Source organism: Eupeodes corollae, chromosome 3 (assembly GCF_945859685.1).
Source record: "Eupeodes corollae chromosome 3, idEupCoro1.1, whole genome shotgun sequence".
NCBI lineage: Eukaryota > Metazoa > Arthropoda > Insecta > Diptera > Syrphidae > Eupeodes > Eupeodes corollae.
The window spans coordinates 78,187,903-78,203,648 of record NC_079149.1 but is presented as its reverse complement, the minus strand read 5'-3'; the positions used below and the strand labels follow the sequence as shown (position 1 = coordinate 78,203,648).

Below are 15,746 nucleotides of genomic sequence, written 5' to 3'. Positions count from 1 at the left end.
TTTCAAGAATATTAAAACTGAATTTTTAGTAATTTACAATGCTTTTAAAATTCTTTTTTTGCTATTTATTATTTGATTCGTAATATACATACGTTAAATTTGGTAAACGAATCTTTGTTTCCATATATGTTCTCCGAAAAAAGCTATTTTCTCTTTAAGTGGACGTGGAAATGGGCGGAATTTTTGTGTTCAGATTTGCCTTGCTATTTGCTATTATTCCTGAAAATTTCATCAAAATCGGTTCATTACTTTAGATTTTATAGAGTTTTGTCCGCTCTCCCATACAAGGTGCCCCACTGTGCGGCGGTGTGATATATGGCGTTGTCCCAAAAAGTCAATGGACATGAATACTTTTCGAAAGATTTGAGAGATGTTCTTTTACGTAAGGATAATGAATTGCATTTTTCGCCGCCTTATCTGCAACCTCACTTCCTTTAATGCCTGCGTGTCCTGGTATCCATGCTAAGATTATATTATTACTATTATGATGGATGCTCTCGATATTGTGTGTGGCAGGACAATTATTCGTTGCACTTTTTAGTCCGCTAAGTACTCTCAAACTATCAGTAAGGATCAGTGTTTTGACTGCCCTTGTTTGTGCAAATGAGAGAGCTTTGAGTATTGCGGTTACTTCTGCAATGTAACTACCACCAGTTATGAAACCCTGGCAAGTGATGATTTCCTCATTGTCTGCGTTTATTTCGACGACTGCCTAAGTTGAGTTGTTCTTTTTGGATGATCTGTCAGTGTAAAGCCTTCTTATGGGCTTAATGGTTTCCACTAGTTCTCTATAAAGTATTTGGAACGACAGACTGAAAGTGTGTTCTTTTTTATAGGCTTACATCCGTAAGCCTTCATCATGCTTGGTATTTTGCTGAGAGATGATATAGAGTTTTTCTTGTTTTGTTTTTCTTTGGATAGGGCTTCTTGGGAAGGTTTGTGAAGAGGATATAAACCGCCTGTAATAGCCTTACTAATCATGTTGACTGCTCTTTTTTGTCCAAGTAGGTGTACTGAATTGAAGCCTGTTTCTATTTTAAGGGCTTCAATTGGTGTTGTCCGGTTTGCTCCTGTAGATGTCCGGTAGTATTCGTTAACGGCTATATCAAGGCTTTCTCATTTTTTTAGAACTCCACATGTAGAGTGTTATTCCATGCTGAAGGGAGCCTTCAACAAGCGCTTTTGTTATTTTGAGGGCCGTTTCCAAAGAGGGTCCTTTTCGACGAGGACTTATCATTCTTACAGCATTGTTCAGGCACCTTAATTGGTTTGTAGTGTTTTTGATGTGAATATCCTATTTAAGATTGCCACTGAATGATATACCGAGGACTCTAAGTTCTTTTTTCAAATGGACGTTGTTGTTGCGAATCACGAATGGGGTTGTTAGGCATGAACATTTTTTTTCTGCAGAGGTGGAGTGCTTCTATTTTGGAGGGATGTACAATGGCACCCGTTTATTGAGTCCAAGCATATATTTTATCGTCTGCAGATTTATGGATTGTGTTCACCTGTGATGGATCACCTACCATGAAAATATTATCAACATATAACCCGAAGAAATTAAGGTTATGCTTTGGCTGCGCTAGTTCCTTTATAAGGACATCTATATATGCATTGAAGTTTTTGTCATGTTCAACTTTCTATTGTATTTTTTTAAGATGGGGATTTAGAGCTTTTGTTGCAAGAAATACAATTTTTTTGAAAGTTTTGAGTATCAACTTTACGATTATAAATAAATAAATTGGGTGGCGCAACAGTCCGTTTGAGAACTAGGGCCTAGTGACTGACAACTCTCAACCATTCCTGTTTGCGAGTACTGTTGTCAGTGATGGAAGGGACCTACAGTTTAAAGGCGAATACGAACGGCAAATTTTAGAAAGCACTTTTCATGACAAGAATTATTCTTGGAGAATTTGTCAATTCCTCTCAGGAGGCAGTACCCGTGGGTACTTCTTTAAGGTGGCATAGCCAGGGATCGAACCCAAGACCTCTCACATGACAGTCCATCGTACTAACCATCATGCCTTGATAGTTAGGAAAACTTTTCTTGACTAACTTTCTAGTCAACTTTCCAATAAAGTTGCCTTAATTGGAAGGCAATTTTTTGGCAGCTGGCCAATCAGATACTAGCAACTTGCCTTACTTTCCTTATGTCGGCTGAACCTGTCCAATGTTTTTTGAACTTTATTACTGAACTTTATTACTGTATGATTTATTTATTTTCTACACAACTTTATTTAATACTTTCTGTATAAGGGTTCCTTGTCAATTTGGAAAAGGAATAACTAATATTTCTTTATAATACAAAATACAAATCGTGGCATGATGGTTAGTGCGCTGGAGTGTTGAACAGACAAAGTGGGTAATCACCCTCGAAACTGCTTAGACAGTCGAGTACGACATCACTGCGGCCTCGTTTCACCAACGCCCTGAACTTCGTTCGAGTGACATAACCCCACCAAATAACAGAAACCTGACAAATACAGAAATTAACCAATATTTACAACAGAAGGACGAAACAATAAAACGAAAGATGGAACGGACAATTCCAAAGTACAAAGAACGGGACCAAATGGACGCTTACAGAAACACGACCATTGACGCACTATGTAGGCACAAGAGTGGCTTACTGACAAAACTCAAAAACTTGTACAGACGACTTACAGGCCCACACGACTTGGAGGTTAGGACACTGAAGTCGTCAGTAAAAAATGTCAATCTGTTGATTAAGGAGAACTACAGGCTATCAATTAACAAGTACTGGGACCGCAAGAACCGGTCCCTTAATTCCCCATAATCAACAAGATATTCAGGAAAAAAAAAACCATAATGACCTTCCGTGTCTTAAACTCCAAAGAGCTGAAGAGAACAGAGACGTACTTACGACAGCGCAAATAGATCCAGAAGAAGCCATCTTTGACGATGACTTTTATATAATTGAAGATCCAAAGGAAAAAGTGGAGGCGGAGGGAGCTGCTTTCCAGCAAGTGTACAAGGTGAATGTTAGCATTCGCCCCAACCACGACCTGGAAAACAGAGCCCTACTTAATCACTTTTGCCTTCGAAATGATATGACACAATGGCGATCTGAGAACCGCGGTTTCATGAGGTTCAATGATGATTTCTTGGCAAATGCCATAATCGCCGAGCAAACGGGACCAATCCCCTGTTAGTGACGAAGGTTGAGCTTCAGCTCATCTTCAATTCAATAAAAAATAAACACTCTTCAATAATGCACTGAATAATGCATATTATCCAGTGCATTGGAAGACCGCTGTGGTTCATCCTCTCCCGAAAAAGGGAAAGGACAACTCCAACCCGTCAAATCTTCGGTCAATAAGTCTTCTTCCGAGTATCAGTAAAGTCCTCGAAAAGATCATCAATAGGGCTCTGACTAAGTGGGCTGCGGACAACAAAATAATTCCGGTTAAACAGTTCGGGTTCAAGGTGGGTCATGACACAAATCATTCTGCGTCTAAACTCGTGTCTGATATCCAATGGAATAAATCAAAACAACAATGCACAGGTGCTGTTCTGGTTGATTTGGAAAAGGATTTTGACAAGATTCAGCGATATTGCGACGACTGGAAACTGAAAATAAATGTCCAGAAGTCGGAGACAATTCTGTTCCGGACTCCGTTGGCTATGGCCACGAGGGATATGTGCAAGAATTGGCGCAAGATGGTCATCGTTGATCTTCATGGGCAGCCATTAGCAAGCAAAAGTGTAGTGAAGTACCTCGCTATCTGGTTAGATAAGTATTTATATTTCGACAGACAAATAAATGCTGCTCTGACCAGGGTCAGACGAGCCTTCGCTCTGACGAAACGGCTGTTTTTTAGTAGTCGGCTTGACCCCAGAGTAAAGGTAATTTGCTACATGCCCTCATACGGCCGATGATCGTTTATGGTTTTCCTTGTGGAGAAGTTTCGGGTGTTCGAGCGGCAGTGTTTACGACGATATACCGGTTTATATCGAACAGCAGAATCTTCTTTCGTGCATTACTATTCCAACGAGTTCCTATTCAACGGGGCACGAATGAACAGAATTGATAATTCCGTGATAAAACTCCTTCGAGGTCACGTTGCAAGAGCTATGCCTTTGACCAACAATTTAATTTTCGAGGCGTTCTATCAATATGGTCATCTTTTGAAAATTCGTTAGCAAATATTATCTCATGAATAGAGGAATTTTGACGGATGATATTTTTCTTCAAAATTAAAAACATAATTATTTCTAGGGATGCTAAGAAAGTTAATGGGTCGACTTTGCTTTAACAAAAAATGTATAGAAACTAAGTGAAAATGCAGTTTTTCACATATAGTAAGGCGAGCACAAGTTTTTTAAAAGCTGCAAATTGGCGTGTAAATAATATGGTATGACAATACAAAAGTTGTTACCAGGAGTTCAGTATTAGAATTAAAATGTTCACTTGTGGATTGGCATATTTATATTTACAAGGATTGAACAATATTTAAGTTTTTATTTTCTTGGCTAAGGATAAAAACAAATGTTATCTATTATGCTTTTTAAGATATGGTTGCAAGCATCCTCTGTCATCTTTTAAATTCAACATCTAGCGAACGTTTTATACACTGTCTTCTTTTTTTCTCTTATTCTCTGTAGCTACATTTGAAATATAGTTGACAAGCTTTCTATTTTCATTTTATGGAATAATTTACTGGTCTAAGAGTTGTTGTAAATCCAAATCCAAAAAGATGTTTCATTGATTTTCAAGATGTAGCGTCCTTCAAATTGATTCAGTGAGGAATTCGTTATGGTAACCCTATTATATGTCGATATGACAGTATTACAGAAGTAACAGCAAAATATGCCTCGAACGTGGGTTCCCCGTAATAAATTTCTTGAAGTCACGCTTCAAACATTCCTTTTGAATTCATAAGACTGAATTTTACAACCGCAAATGCAGACAAAAACCATCAACAGACAAGTTAAGTCACCGCGGCCGTCGCGTCGGGTGAAAGGTAATCATCTACACCAAAGATACAATTCCTGTTTTATAAAATTGATTGTGAGTAGATCATGACATGCAACATAATTGAAACGATCAATATTGATAACGAGATTATTCTGATTGAATATGTTTAGGTATGAAAGTTTGAGGCGTTATGGATTGATTGGCAAAGAAATTACATAATATGAGTTTTAAGCCCAATATTTTATAAGCTTTGTTTGGAGGCAGTAGGTTTGTTTAGCTTATAATATCTACAGAACCAACCGTACTCACTGCATCACGGGTTCCTAATAGTTTAAACCTAATAAGTCCAAGGTTGTTTGTGATGAATTTAATTGAAAACACAAAAGTTTATTTTAATAAAAGAGAAACAAGAAAAGAATGAATTGACATATTCAGTCGTTATTAAATTTAAAAAACAGCAGTGTTGCCAAATATAATAAATGTTCTGTCATTGGCAGGGCATTGCCAGAGCGCTGGTTGATACCTCTTAGTTCTAACACGCCTTCCTCAATCAGCGCATTTAACAAGTTGATGTACCGATGTTTTCCATACATCTGTAGTGGGCTGGTCCAGGAAGTGGCTTGGTGAACACATCCGCTGGCATCTTATCAGTTGGGGTGTAGACGACTGTTATTTTTCCATCATGTAGGAGCTGCCGGACAAAATGGTATCTGGTCGCAATATGCTTTGTTCGTGAATGACAAACTGCATTCTCAGCTATGTGTTAAGCGCCTTGGTTGTCTGTTCCAATACTTATTTTCGTAAGTTGAGGCAAATTCATCTCGGTCATAAGATTCTGCAGATATGTTGCTTCTCTCGATGACTCTGACAGCGCAACATATTCTGCCTCAGTACTTGAAATAGCTACTGACCTTTGTTTCTGGGAACGCCAGGTAATTGCAGCTCCGCTCAATATAAAAACATATCCGGTGTACGATATTCTATCGGTCTCGTCGTTAGCATGATCAGCATCCGAGTATCCTCGAAGACCCAAAGTGTCCTTCGTATAAGTGAGCCCGTATGTTTCCGTTCCTCGTAAATAGCGTAGAACACGCTTCGCAGCTGACCAGTGCATATCTTGATAGGTTTCGTTGTACTGCGCTAAACGATTAACTGTGAAGGCTATGTCTGGCCTTGTCGCAATTGCCAAATACATAAGCGATCCAATAAGTTGACGATAGGGTTTTTCGCTTTGACGCTGTTCAGTGTTACCTTTCCCAGGAGGTAATTTTGACTTTGAGTCGCTCGGTGTATTTATTGGTTTCGACTCGTCCATGTTGAACTTTTTTAATATTTCTCTGATGTATGCTTGCTGCTTCAGTTTAATCTGGCCTTCACTTTGAATGATTTCGACGCCCAAACAAAATCGCGCCAGACCTAGATCCTTCACTTCAAATGCTGCAGCAAGTCCATCACGTATGTGTTTCAATGTATTTTGACTTCTTGAGGCGTACAGGATATCGTCGACGTACACTGCAACGATGGTGAATTCTTCTCCACTTGTGTTGAAGTAAAAACATGTATCGTTAGCAGCTGGTTTCAAGCCAAGTCTACGAAGTGTTTCGTCCAACTTCTTGTGCCATTGTCGTCCAGCCTGCCGCAGACCATATAACGCTTTCCTCAATCGACACACATAATCGCCATTCTTGAGTTTTTGCAGCATTTGTTTGGCCTTTTTCGTCACACCATCATTATTTCGGTTCTCGCTAACAAGCATTTGCAACGACTGCTGAAGATATTTTGGAGTTTCCATAAAAATCTCTTGTTCCAACTCACCGTTTAGATACGCTGCCACGACATCCATTTGATAAACTTTCAAATTTTCACGGACTGCTAAAGCCATCAGGAGCCTAATTGATTCGAGGCGGGCTACAGGCGCGAATGTGTCCTCATAATCGATTCCTTTGCGCTGCGTGAAACCTCGAGCAACGACACGAGCCTTCTTTCGTTCCAAAGAACCATCTGCGTTCATTTTATTTCGTAGAACAATTTTGCTTGTCACGACACTTCTGTTCTCTGGACGCTCGATTAGGTCCCAAGTATTGTTCTTGATTAGCGCTCGAATCTCTTCTTTGATTGCTTTCAACCAGTCTTGTGCTTCTGCTCCAGACATTGCATCCTCGAGTGACAACTCTCCAATGTTTGCTATCTCAATGTCATCTCCGTCTACAGCATCATCGTAATCTTCATCTTCGCTTTCGTCTTCAACATCAGCATCGTTTTCTGTTGGTTGTTCGACTTGTCTCTGCTTGGCCGACTTCGAAACAGACCGCGTTTGATAATCTTCACGAACATTTTTCTTCTCCATCGGAGGCTCAAACTCCTTATGTGTCTCCAAATCTATCGAAGCTAACTCCAGTTCAATTGTAGTTTCATCACTTGGAATAGTTAACTGTTTCTCTTGACTTTTCACAGAAACTAAATCATGTTCTACAACCTTGACGTCTCTCGTAATGACTACCTTCTGTTTTTCAGGGATCCATACACGATAGCCCTTGGATACTTCGGAGTAACCAACCAGGATGCCCTCCATTGAACGCGCTTCGAATTTGTCCTTACCAGGAGTTTTATCAAGAACAAAAGTCCTTGCGCCGAAAACCTTCAGGTGTCTCAGGTCTGGCAATCTTTTGTTCCAGAACTCAAACGGTGTGCGTCCATCCAAACTGGTTGTAGGGCATCGGTTCCGCAAGTAATTTGATGCTGCAATTGCTTCTGCCCAAAAATCGTTTTTAACACCAGATTGAATTAGGAGACACCTTGCCATATCAGCAAGCGTTCGATTCTTCCGTTCTGCCACACCATTTTGCTGTGGCGTATGCGGAATTGTGAGTTGTCTTTTTATTCCGTTCAAACGTAGAAACTCGTCAAATTCATGGTTGCAGAACTCTCCTCCGTTGTCTGACATCAAGCATTTTATTTTTCGACCAGTTTGCTTCTCAACTTGAGCTTTGTAATCCTTAAAAGCGCGAAAAACTTCATTTTTATGCTTCAAAAATCTTATTTCGCACCAACGGCTGCAATCGTCGATGAAAGTGACGAAGTATCTCGACTTTGCTAACGAATCAACTCTGGAGGGTCCCCACACATCAGTGTGCACAAGATCCAAAACGTTTGTGCTTCTATGTGACTTCTTGGGAAACGGCAACCTCGTCATCTTTCCGCTGAGACACACGCTGCAGGTACCAAGCTTTTCGTTTTCGTTCAGAGAAAGTCCAGTCACCACATTCCCTCGATGCATATCCAGAAGATCTCGTTCGTTCAGGTGACCGAGCCTGCGATGCCATAAGTCAAGCTTGGATTCACTCACATCCACGATACACGCTTGTGTTGCACTTTCTTGGACATAGTACAGTTGTCCAACTCGGCTCGCAACTACCTTAACTTCACCGTCATCTCCTCGGACGATTGCCTTCTCTTTATCGAATGTGATGGTGTTGTTGTGGTCGGTTATCCTCGCAACAGATAATAGGTTAGTTCGAAGGTTCTTAACTAGTAATGTATTTTCGAGTTTTACTGACCTCTCAGACATCCCGTCTGTAGTGATAATCCTTATAGTTCCTCTCGCATCGACATTCGTACTGGAATCGTTTGCCAACAGCAGCTTTCCTTGCATCGCAGATGGTGTGGATGTAAACAGACTCTCATCGTTGCACATGTGGGACGTGCAACCGCTGTCCAGACACCACCGTCTGTCAAATTCACTCCTCTGCATCCCCAAAGCTTGGTCTTCCATCATGAAAAATGTATTTTCTGCCTTCGCTGACGATTCAAATCGTGAAGGGAATTTCGGTTTGTTGTTCTTCGTACACATGGACGCCTTGTGACCAAGTTCATGACATTTGTAGCATCTGAATTTAAAAGATGTGTCACGGTCACTCGCATTGACATGCTTTCGTTGCTGCATTCCTCGTTCGAACTTCGATTTGCTCTGACTAGCACCTCGCCGGACATACATGGCTTCGGATCTGTCATCCTCCTTACGCTGATTTGTTGCATCGTACTTCTCGAGAATTTTCTCTCTCAGAATACTGGGCTTCGGAAGGTTGTCGTGAGACTCCATTGCACACTTGAACAGTTCAAAACTCGGTGGCAATCCATTCAATAAAAGAATCGACAATAACTCTTCGTGTATATCAACATCCATACACTTTAGTTGTGACACTGCATCAAAGAATTCCATTAAATTCTTTCGCAGATCGTCGCCTTCCTGGATTTTATATGTCGCCACACGTTTCAGCAATGTTGCCTTCTTCGTTGGTCCCGTGGAAGCAAATTCAGACTTCAATCGTTCCCAGACACCCTTTGCCGTGTCCAATCCTTTAACGAGACGCAATAGACTCGGATCGATGGCAATAATCAAGTCTGACTTCGCTTTCGCGTCGTCATCCAACCACTTCTGCAGATCCTTTTTGGACTTCTCGTTGTTTTCAAGAAGTTCTGGTTGTGGTGCTGCTCCATTCACATGCTTCCATGTTCCAGCTTTCACCATCACGGCCTCGATTTGCATGACCCACGTATCATAGTTATCGCTGACGAGTGGCCTGATGGAATTCATGCTGTTCGACATTGTTTCTTACTTTTTAACAATTTATATTTCGCGTTGGGACTGGGCCCATAACCTGATGAATTTAATTGAAAACACAAAAGTTTATTTTAATAAAAGAGAAACAAGAAAAGAATGAATTGACATATTCAGTCGTTATTAAATTTAAAAAACAGCAGTGTTGCCAAATATAATAAATGTTCTGTCATTGGCAGGGCATTGCCAGAGCGCTGGTTGATACCTCTTAGTTCTAACAGTTTGCTACTGGATTTCGCACGGTCGTACCAGTTTCGCACTGTCGTACCAGTGTGACCTCAATTATTTTTTGCTTACTCTAACTAAAAATGGTTTGTTTTTTAATCAATTTTATACTCTACCATTTCTCAAATAGGACAAATTATGTTTACTACACAAAATTTGGTGGGTTGTATGTACGCTCTGAAATTGAAATCAAATCTTATTTTGAACTTGAATCTTTGAAGTAGCATCATGAGGATTTTAATTTATTTTTTCTTTAATTCTATTAGAGATTAACTTTAATTGATTTTGTTAAAATATTCAGGGGTGGAATCAGCTAGGGTGATAGTTGACCATTCTGTCAATTCGACTGTTGCATTAGTGAAATTTTAAATTGATTCTTATAAAATATCTGAATAAAAGTTTCAAATTGGCTGATTTTGAATAAAATTTTTACTTTTCTTGTTTTTTCTTGAATTTCGAATTGCGTAAGTTTGTCGGTCACAGTAATGTGTTTTTTTTTTTAAAGAAACAAAGTGAACTAAGAAAAATTGTCAGTCGTTTGTGTAAGTGCCTGGTAGCTTCCGATAGGAAGTTATTGTAATGGGTCCGATTTGTCAAATTGAATATTTAGACAATTCTCAACGTTTCAAGGTCCCTAGAGTCTAAATAAAAGATTTTTAAAGAGATGTCCCTATGTTCGTACGTCCCCGACGTTTTCTTTTCGTCTATAGCTCAACAACTAGTAAAGATATCGACTTCAAATAATTTTTGTTATACAGATAATAATGCAGAAACATGTAGAAAAGACTCTCAACAAAATTGCGTGGGTTTTTTTTTACTATTGCAATTTAAAAAAAGGTGAACATTTCTGTTGTAATCGCAACATTAATATTAAATATTATAATCACTGACAAGTACAGTTGACCTACTCTGAATTTATATACCTATGTACCTATTTTGACATTAAAACTTCATTCTGAATTACGAAGTCTTGGTGTTCACCTCTACTTATCATTTGGCGACCAGGATTTTTTTCTTAATTTCGAACCACAAATTGCGATAATTCAAGGAAATTACCAAAGGGTAAGATAGAACGATGGACAAAGCAACCTTGGAAGCTATTTTAAAATCACAAAATGATTGGATGGCACAGATTTTGGAGGCTCAGAAATCATGGATGGAGACGAACACGCGGGGCACAATTGTGGGTAGTCCAGGTATGTCAGTTGTTCAGCCTTTTCCGGCTTATAAAAAAGATGAAAACTGGAAAACCTACTTGAAGCAGTTGGAGCAACATTTCGAGGCGTGTGGAGTTTCAGAGGATAAACAAAAGCGCGCATTTTTGCTTTCTTGGATTGGAAGTCATAACTTTGAAACTCTTCAGAAGCTCTATGGGGGAGAAGACTTATCTACAAAGTCCTTCAAAGAGCTAACGGAGAAGCTTAGTGAGCATCCAAAATTCATGTTCTAGCTGCCAGATATCAATTTCACAAAACTTCGATGAAGCCAGGGCAAACATATGCCGATTGGGTTGCTGATCTTGGAGGTGTGGCACGCAACTGTAAGTTTTCTTGTCCAAAAGAAACGTGTTCAGAATCGATAACATGATTCGTGACATCATTGTTCTCTATACTCCGCATGACACTGTTCGAACGCAAGCTTTACAAAAGATTGACCCAGAGTTAAAAGATGTGTTGGATATAGCCACTGCATACGAGACATCACAAAAAACATTTACGGCGATCAAAGAGAATAATAATGAGATGGAGGTAAATGCATTATCGACCTCAAAGGGATGTTCTCAGTCGCGCACACAATCCGATTCAGCGAGAAAATCTTGTCCCAGCTGTTTTGTGAATCATCAGAGAAGCGATTGTCGTCACAATAAAACTGTTTGCCATAAATGCAAAAAAATTGGGCATATAGCAGCTGTTTGTTTGATGAGTGCGAACGATGGGAATGCTAGTACGGTTAATTCAAAACGAAACAAAAAGCACAAGTCAAACAGAAGAGACAAAATAAAATCAAGCGGTAAATATACAGCTAATTCAATTGAACAAATTCATTTTAGTGAAGTGGTTACGTCACATGAATGTGCGATGGTAAAAGCTGAATCAAGGCCGTGGATTATGGTGGATGTCGTTGTCAATGGGTGCCCGATGAGATTCCAGGTTGACACGGGGGCATCTTGTTCTCTAGTTGGGTTAGAAGGATTCCAGAAATTGGGGCAACCAAAGTGCTGTGCTACAACCAAGTCTCTCCAAGCATACGGTGGAACACCACTAAGGTTAAAAGAAGAACTGGCTGTGCAGGTGACATACGAAAATTCCACATATAATATGAATTTGCTCGTAGTTGATGGCTCTGGTGCGAACATATTGCGACTAGATTGGTTCAAAGCTTTCAGCTTAAAGGTTCAACACTCTATTTTACAAATTAAATCTAATGATTTTCTTCTCAACAGCATTGAGACGTTATGCAAGAAGTACGGCAGACTTTTTTCATCGGGGCTAGGCAAGTGCACATCCTTTCAAGCTCACTTGGAATTGAAGGAGGGTGCAGTGCCAAAGTTTGTACGTCATCGTCAAATTCCCTATGCTCTCTTAGATGGAACGAAAAAAGAACTAGATCGCTTGGTGGCTGAGGGAATTTTGTCCTGGGTTCAGCGCACTCAATGGGCCGCACCGGTGGTGGTGATCGTCGAGAAGGCTAATGGTGGAATACGGATTTGTGGCGATTTTAAAACAACGGTGAATCCACAAATCGTATGCAATCGTCATCCACTTCCTCGACCACGAGATTTATTTCACAAGCTTCGTGGAGGAAAAGTATTCAGTAAAATCGATCTTTCGGAAGCTTATCTTCAGATTGAACTGGACGAATCTTCGAGAGATTATGTGGTGATCAACACACCTTTTGGTCTCTTACGGTTCAAACGGTTGCCGTACGGGATAAGCAGCGCTCGAGGCGAGTTCCAAGGTGTAATGGGACAAATCTTTGCGGATCTGCCTGTGGGTATTTATATTGATGATATGGTCATCGCTGGCACATCGGAAGAGGAGCATCTGCAAATTTTGGAAGAAGTTCTAAAAAGATTGGAAGCAAATGCATTTCGATGCAACAAGCGTAAGTGTACGTTCGCAGCAGCAGAACTTGAATACCTGGGACACACGCTCAATTCGAATGGCATACGTCCTTCCGAAAAACACTTGGACGCTCTTCGTTGCCTACCTCGACCAACGAATGTGAAAGAATTGGAAGCAGTTATTGGTAAATTGAATTACTATAACCAATTTATTTCGAACTTTTCGCAGGTGGCAGGTCCATTAAATTCACTTCGTGCCAAAGGGGTTAAATTTGTGTGGTCTGAGCAACAACAAATAGCATTTGAGAGTTTAAAGAACAGCATCCTAAAAGCAACTCGGCTGGCGCATTTTGATGTGTCTCTCCCCATTATTTTGGCAACAGATGCCTCAAGTTATGGCATTGGCGCAGTCATTTCCCATCGGTTTCCAGATGGTTCGGAGCGGCCGATTGCATTTGCCTCCAAGACGTTGGACTGCTATCGGAAACTCTATAGTCAAATAGAGAAGGAGGCGTTGTCGATTATTTTCGGTGTCAAAAAATTTCATTGTTACCTGTATGGCCGTATTTTCGAGCTGCAGACGGATCACAAGCCTCTAACGGTGATATTCAACCCGAGTAAGCAGATTCCCGAAATGACTATGCGACGTCTTCGGAACTGGGCTTATATTTTGATGGGATACCAAATAAAGTATCGACCTGCAGCGAAACATGCCAACGCAGACGCTTTGTCACGACTTCCAATTGGGCCAGATGTGTCTTTCGGCGAACAAGATAATAATTTCCATAAAGTAAACACTTTAATTCTGGAAGATTTAGACACCACTTCAATAAATGCAACAGTCATTGGAAATCTCACTAAGAATGATAAATTATTAAATAAAGTTTCTTCGTACATCAAGAAAGGGTGGCCGGTTAAACTGGCGAGCAACGAAAAGGAGCTGAAACCATTTTTCGAACGTAAGTTAGCTCTTTCTTTATTTAATAACGTGATTCTCTTGACTTCAGATTATGATCGTGTCATTATTCCGGAAGCTCTGCAGTCCAGAGCATTGCAATATATTCATGAAGGTCATTGGGGCTGTTCACGTATGAAGCAGTTTGCAAGGCGGTATATCTGGTTTCCAGATATGGACAAGCAGATCGAGAAATTGGTAGCTAACTGCGTCATATGCCAAACATCAGCATCTAATCCGAAAAAAGAATACGTGAATTGGCAACCAGCAGAAAATCCTTGGGAAAGGATCCATTTGGATTTTGCGGGTCCATTCTTCAATCAAATGTGGCTGATTTGCGTGGATTCTTTTTCCAAGTTTCCATTCGTGGTATCACTTTCGTCGGTGACTTCTGAGTCCACAATAAGAGCTTTACAGATGATTTTCGCCATTGAAGGACTTCCAAAGAAGATAGTGACGGACAATATGGTACGCAATTCACCGCTCAGGTTTTTGAAGAATTTTGCCACTACCATTCCATACAACATTTGAGAACAGCACCGTTTCATCCTGCTTCTAACGGTCAGGCCGAAAGGTTCGTGCGAACATTTAAAGAAGCGTTTAAGAAGATTTTCGAAGAGGAGAAGAATACTGATGTTGCAGTCAACGTGTTTCTCTCGACATATAGAGCAACACCGAATCCTATTTCACAAAAGTCTCCAGCGGAGCTGTTGCACGGACCTGGAACCTGCTTTCGTGTTTTCTACCAAACCAACATAAAATGTCTTTTTCAAGACAAAAACCTAAATTCCAACCAAATCAAAAAGTTCTAGCCAGACAATACAGGAAGTCTAAGAAGTGGTGCAATGGAGTTATTACTAACGTGTTGGGTAGTAACATGTATGGTATCCAAACTGATCGAGGATACATAAGGCGTCATCAAAACCAATTACGGTTATTGGAGCATCAACCTGAAGAAGACTCGACTTTCATTGGAAGTTCAGAAATTTCACCAATTTCTAAACAAGATTCAATGGAAGGTAATGTTATTTTAAATAACCATGAATTTTTTTCATCTTTTAGACAAAACAATGATGAGAGTTCATCTGAAAATATGGAAATTGAACCGAAGCAGGAATCATTTGAACAAGTCACACAACCAACTTCAGAAGTGCACCAGCACGCTTCCAAACATGCGGATAGGGATTCACCAGCTGGTCCACTCGAACTAAGAAGATCCAAACGACCTAAAAAGGCTCCTGTACGGTTCCCTCAAGGATGCTAAGTGCTTACATCCTTTGTAATTGTAGCCGAGGAGATGTTGTAATCGCAACATTAATATTAAATATTATAATCACTGTACTTGTCATTGACTTACTCTGAATTTATATATGTACCTATTTTGACATTAAAACTTCATTCTGAATTACGAAGTCTTGGTGTTCACCTCTACTTATCAATTTCGGTTAACCCAAAATATCTCACGAACCAATAACGCTAAAGACTTGAATCAAATTTTATATTATGTATTATAACGTGATACCAAACAAATGTGTATATTTTTGGAAAAAAATCCAATTATTATGAACTAATTTTATCTTAAGAAAAATATTTTTGTCAACATTCAGTAAAATTCTGAGAGAAATCGAATTGACAGTTTTTTTTTTTCAAAAAATAAAAACCTAAAGAAAAAATAATAAAAGTTGGTAAAAATTGATTTTCGACTTTTCAAAAATTTGAGATATTGGCTTATACAAAATATTGTCAATATTCAGTTAAATTTTGAGAAAAATTAAATTGATAATTTTTTTTAATTACAAAAAATGAGAACCTAAACAAAACATTACTAAAAGTTAGTAAAAATTGAGGTATTAGTAATTTTTCGACTCATATATCTTTTCAAAAATTTGAGATTATGGTTTTAAGCTTATTTTATTTTATAAGAAATATTGTTTTCAACATTCTT

The 15,746-nt window shown here is 39.5% G+C and overlaps 1 protein-coding gene across 1 annotated transcript; it reads left to right on the top strand.

Annotated features, from left to right (window-relative positions):
* Window positions 1-11,365: 11,365 nt before the first annotated feature.
* LOC129950630 (uncharacterized protein K02A2.6-like) lies at window positions 11,366-15,065 on the top strand. Its single transcript, XM_056062558.1, has 3 exons — window positions 11,366-13,805; window positions 13,854-14,289; window positions 14,576-15,065. Exons 1-3 carry the CDS (start codon window positions 11,366-11,368, stop codon window positions 15,063-15,065), a joined length of 3,366 nt encoding a protein of 1,121 aa, XP_055918533.1.
* The last annotated feature ends 681 nt before the right edge of the window (window positions 15,066-15,746 follow it).

Bases quoted from the DNA above. Each gene is read 5' to 3' on its own strand.
- LOC129950630 (XM_056062558.1), top strand. From the start codon at position 11,366: ATGATTCGTGACATCATTGTTCTCTATACTCCGCATGACACTGTTCGA. The intron at 13,806-13,853 runs GTAAGTTAGCTC...TCTTGACTTCAG, and splicing joins GCTGAAACCATTTTTCGAAC to ATTATGATCGTGTCATTATT. The intron at 14,290-14,575 runs GTTTTTGAAGAA...GTCTTTTTCAAG, and splicing joins GTACGCAATTCACCGCTCAG to ACAAAAACCTAAATTCCAAC.